The 2,876-nt window shown below is 35.8% G+C and overlaps 1 protein-coding gene across 1 annotated transcript in view; it reads right to left on the bottom strand.

The window, feature by feature from the left end:
• Positions 1-2,876, bottom strand: part of LOC106472411 (Down syndrome cell adhesion molecule-like protein Dscam2) — a gene marked incomplete at its 3' end in the record, with an annotated part of 63,913 nt that overhangs the window by 16,908 nt on the left and 44,129 nt on the right. Inside the window, exons 12-13 of the mRNA XM_022400989.1 lie at positions 2,209-2,382; positions 1,167-1,314 (exon numbers count right to left, since the gene is read on the bottom strand). Coding sequence (XP_022256697.1) covers positions 1,167-1,314; positions 2,209-2,382 — 322 coding nt within the window. The remainder of the gene's footprint in view (positions 1-1,166; positions 1,315-2,208; positions 2,383-2,876) is intronic.

Below are 2,876 nucleotides of genomic sequence, written 5' to 3'. Positions count from 1 at the left end.
AAAGTCAGTTACAGTTTGGGTCATTAAAACACCTATTAATTGGGTTCCTACAAGCTGTCCTATTGGAAAGTCAGTTACAGTTTGGGTCACTAAAACACTTGTTAATTGGGTTCCTACAAGCTGTCCTATTGGAAAGTCAGTTACAGTTTGTGTCATTAAAACACCTGTTAATTGGACTCCTAAAAGCTGTCCTATTGGAAAGTCAGTTACAGTTTGGGTCATTAAAACACCTGTTAATTGGACTCCTACAAGCTGTCCTATTGGAAAGTCAGTTACAGTTTGGGTCACTAAGACACCTATTAATTGGACTCCTACAAGCTGTCCTATTGGAAAGTCAGTTACAGTTTGGGTCATTAAAACACCTATTAAATGGGCTCTTATCCTCTTTCAAAGTTAGTTCCAGTTTACATCAGCAAAGCACCTACTAATCAAGCTCCTACAATCTATCCTCTCTGGAAGTCAACTTCTTACCCATGCTTCTTGAAACTAAGGTGAGAAGAAGCTTATATGTGTTAAATAAGACAGATCACCAGTCTAACAGGTCATTGGAATAAGAAATTAATCAGCCAGCTGGGGATCTAGTTCATGTAACATCAAGGATAAAATGGACATATATTTAAGTAGGTTTGTTTCATTTGTTTTGGTAACCGAGGTAATGCATCTAGATCCACGCCGTACATATAATATATATACATATATAAATGTTGACTGTATGTTCACAATGTTGACTATATGTACTGTATGTTCACAATGTTGACTGTATGTATTGTATGTTCACAATGTTGTCTGTATGTATTGTATGTTCACTATGTTGACTGTATGTACTGTATGTTCACAATGTTGACTGTATGTACTGTATGTTCATAATGTTGACTGTATGTTTACAATGTTGACTGTATGTTCACAATGTTGACTGTATGTTTACATTGTTGACTGCATGTTCACAATGTTGACTGCATGTTCACAATGTTGACTGTATGTACTATATGTTCACGATGCACAATCCGAATAAAATGAATGAAAGAACAGTTTGAAGTCTGACGTGCTATTAAAATCCTTAATGTCTTTGAAATGAAGTCAAACAGTTTGAAGTCTGACGTTCTATTAAAATCCTTAATGTCTTTGAAATGAAGACAAACATTTTTTCATATTAGTCCCTTACACACCTAGGTTCGCTCTCAAATGTGATCACTTGTTTATCACGTGACCACTTCATTTTTATTGGTTGGTCTCCCGACACACTACATTCCAGGGAAACGGATTCACCAATCTGGACCATATGAGTCCGGAATCTGGTGTGAAACTGGGGAGCAACTAAAGAAAAAGTACAATAAAAAACGAATGATATAAAATCATTACATATACAAATACACTTTAAAATGAACACTGATCCCATTAAACATTATTCGTTAGGCCTTTTAATTGAATAAACTCAAGACTTAAATTTGTAATTCAGTTACTTTTTTTTCTTTAGATAGATGGCGTTAAAGAAGGTGGCAGCTCTCACAGAAAATGACTGCTAGCCGTCCATAATTATGAATTGACAGACTATAGGGAAGGCCAGATAGGCAATATACATGAGCTAGCCGTCCATAATTATGAATTGATAAACTATAGGGAAGGCCAGATAGTCAATATACTTGGGCTAGCCGTCCATAATTACGAATTGACAGATAATAGGGAAGGCCAGATAGTCAATATGCATGGGCTAGCCGTCCATAATTATGAACTGACAGACTATAGGGAAGGCCAGATAGTCAATATACATGGGATAGCCGTCCATAATTATGAATTGATAGACTATAGGAAAGGCCAATTAGTCAATATCACCCATCGCCAACTATGGACTACTCAAATCGAACTGTGGGATTTGACAGTCACAATTATAACACACTCACAGCCCTAAAGAACGGGGCATAATATCTTTTTTTTTGGCAACGGGACGTGAACCCCGAATCATCATATCCACAGACTAGCACACTTAACCATTAAACCAAGCTCGACGCTCTAGACAGAATTTCTAATAAATGTCTCCGAAGAGTTCACACAACAAAAGTAGGATCCACCATTAATTTAAGAGATCAAAAAAAGCTTGTCAGTCAATAAAAAAGAGAGCTAAAATTAAACCCACCTTTATTAATAGTCTCGTCCCAGGAGAAATCGGTATTAACCACGACAGAGGAAGGACAGATGTACAGATACACTTACCGTGCACTTGTAGCGTGATTACTCCACTAATTTCTGATCCGATTCCGTTGGTTGCTTGACACAGATAATATCCACCATCTTGTTCTGTTACATCTTGAATTGTTAACGATCCATTTTCGAATATTTGTTGATGGTAACTTGTGCTAATGGGATGGTAATTGCTAGGGGTCGCTCCTGTAAACAAATCAACTAATAGAATAGAATAGAAAATTTCTCTGGGATAAAAGTTTAACTAAATGATTTAATTTTGTTAAAACCACTGCTGTTTTAATAAAGAAGTCAATTAATTAAACCCTTTTTTTAAATTCCATAGAAAGTTGTGTGTTTAGAAAAGTATTACGAAGTATTAGATATAACATGTTTGGCTGGTTGTTTGTTGTTAAGTACAAAGTTACACAATGGGCTATCTGTGCGTCGTAAGCCTGCAGACTTACCGCTAAGCCACTGGGGGTGGGGGCAGTTCCTATATTAAACTGATGTGCTAAGTTATTATAGATTGTAATTTATAATACGAAAATAACGATCTCCTAACTATAAAATGTTTCTTGATAATCCTAGTTATCAAGTGTAAATTATCAATTTAAAACACGATGTATACAAATCAATGAAAATGAGACACCGGGATATAAACTACGACAACAGAAAGCATGTAAAAAGTTAGACTGTTT

The sequence above is a fragment of the Limulus polyphemus genome, unplaced genomic scaffold (genome assembly GCF_000517525.1).
Source record: "Limulus polyphemus unplaced genomic scaffold, Limulus_polyphemus-2.1.2 Scaffold5309, whole genome shotgun sequence".
Classification (NCBI taxonomy): domain Eukaryota; kingdom Metazoa; phylum Arthropoda; class Merostomata; order Xiphosura; family Limulidae; genus Limulus; species Limulus polyphemus.
The sequence above is the reverse complement of the archived record's forward strand: the minus strand, read 5'-3'. Positions and strand labels throughout refer to the sequence as shown.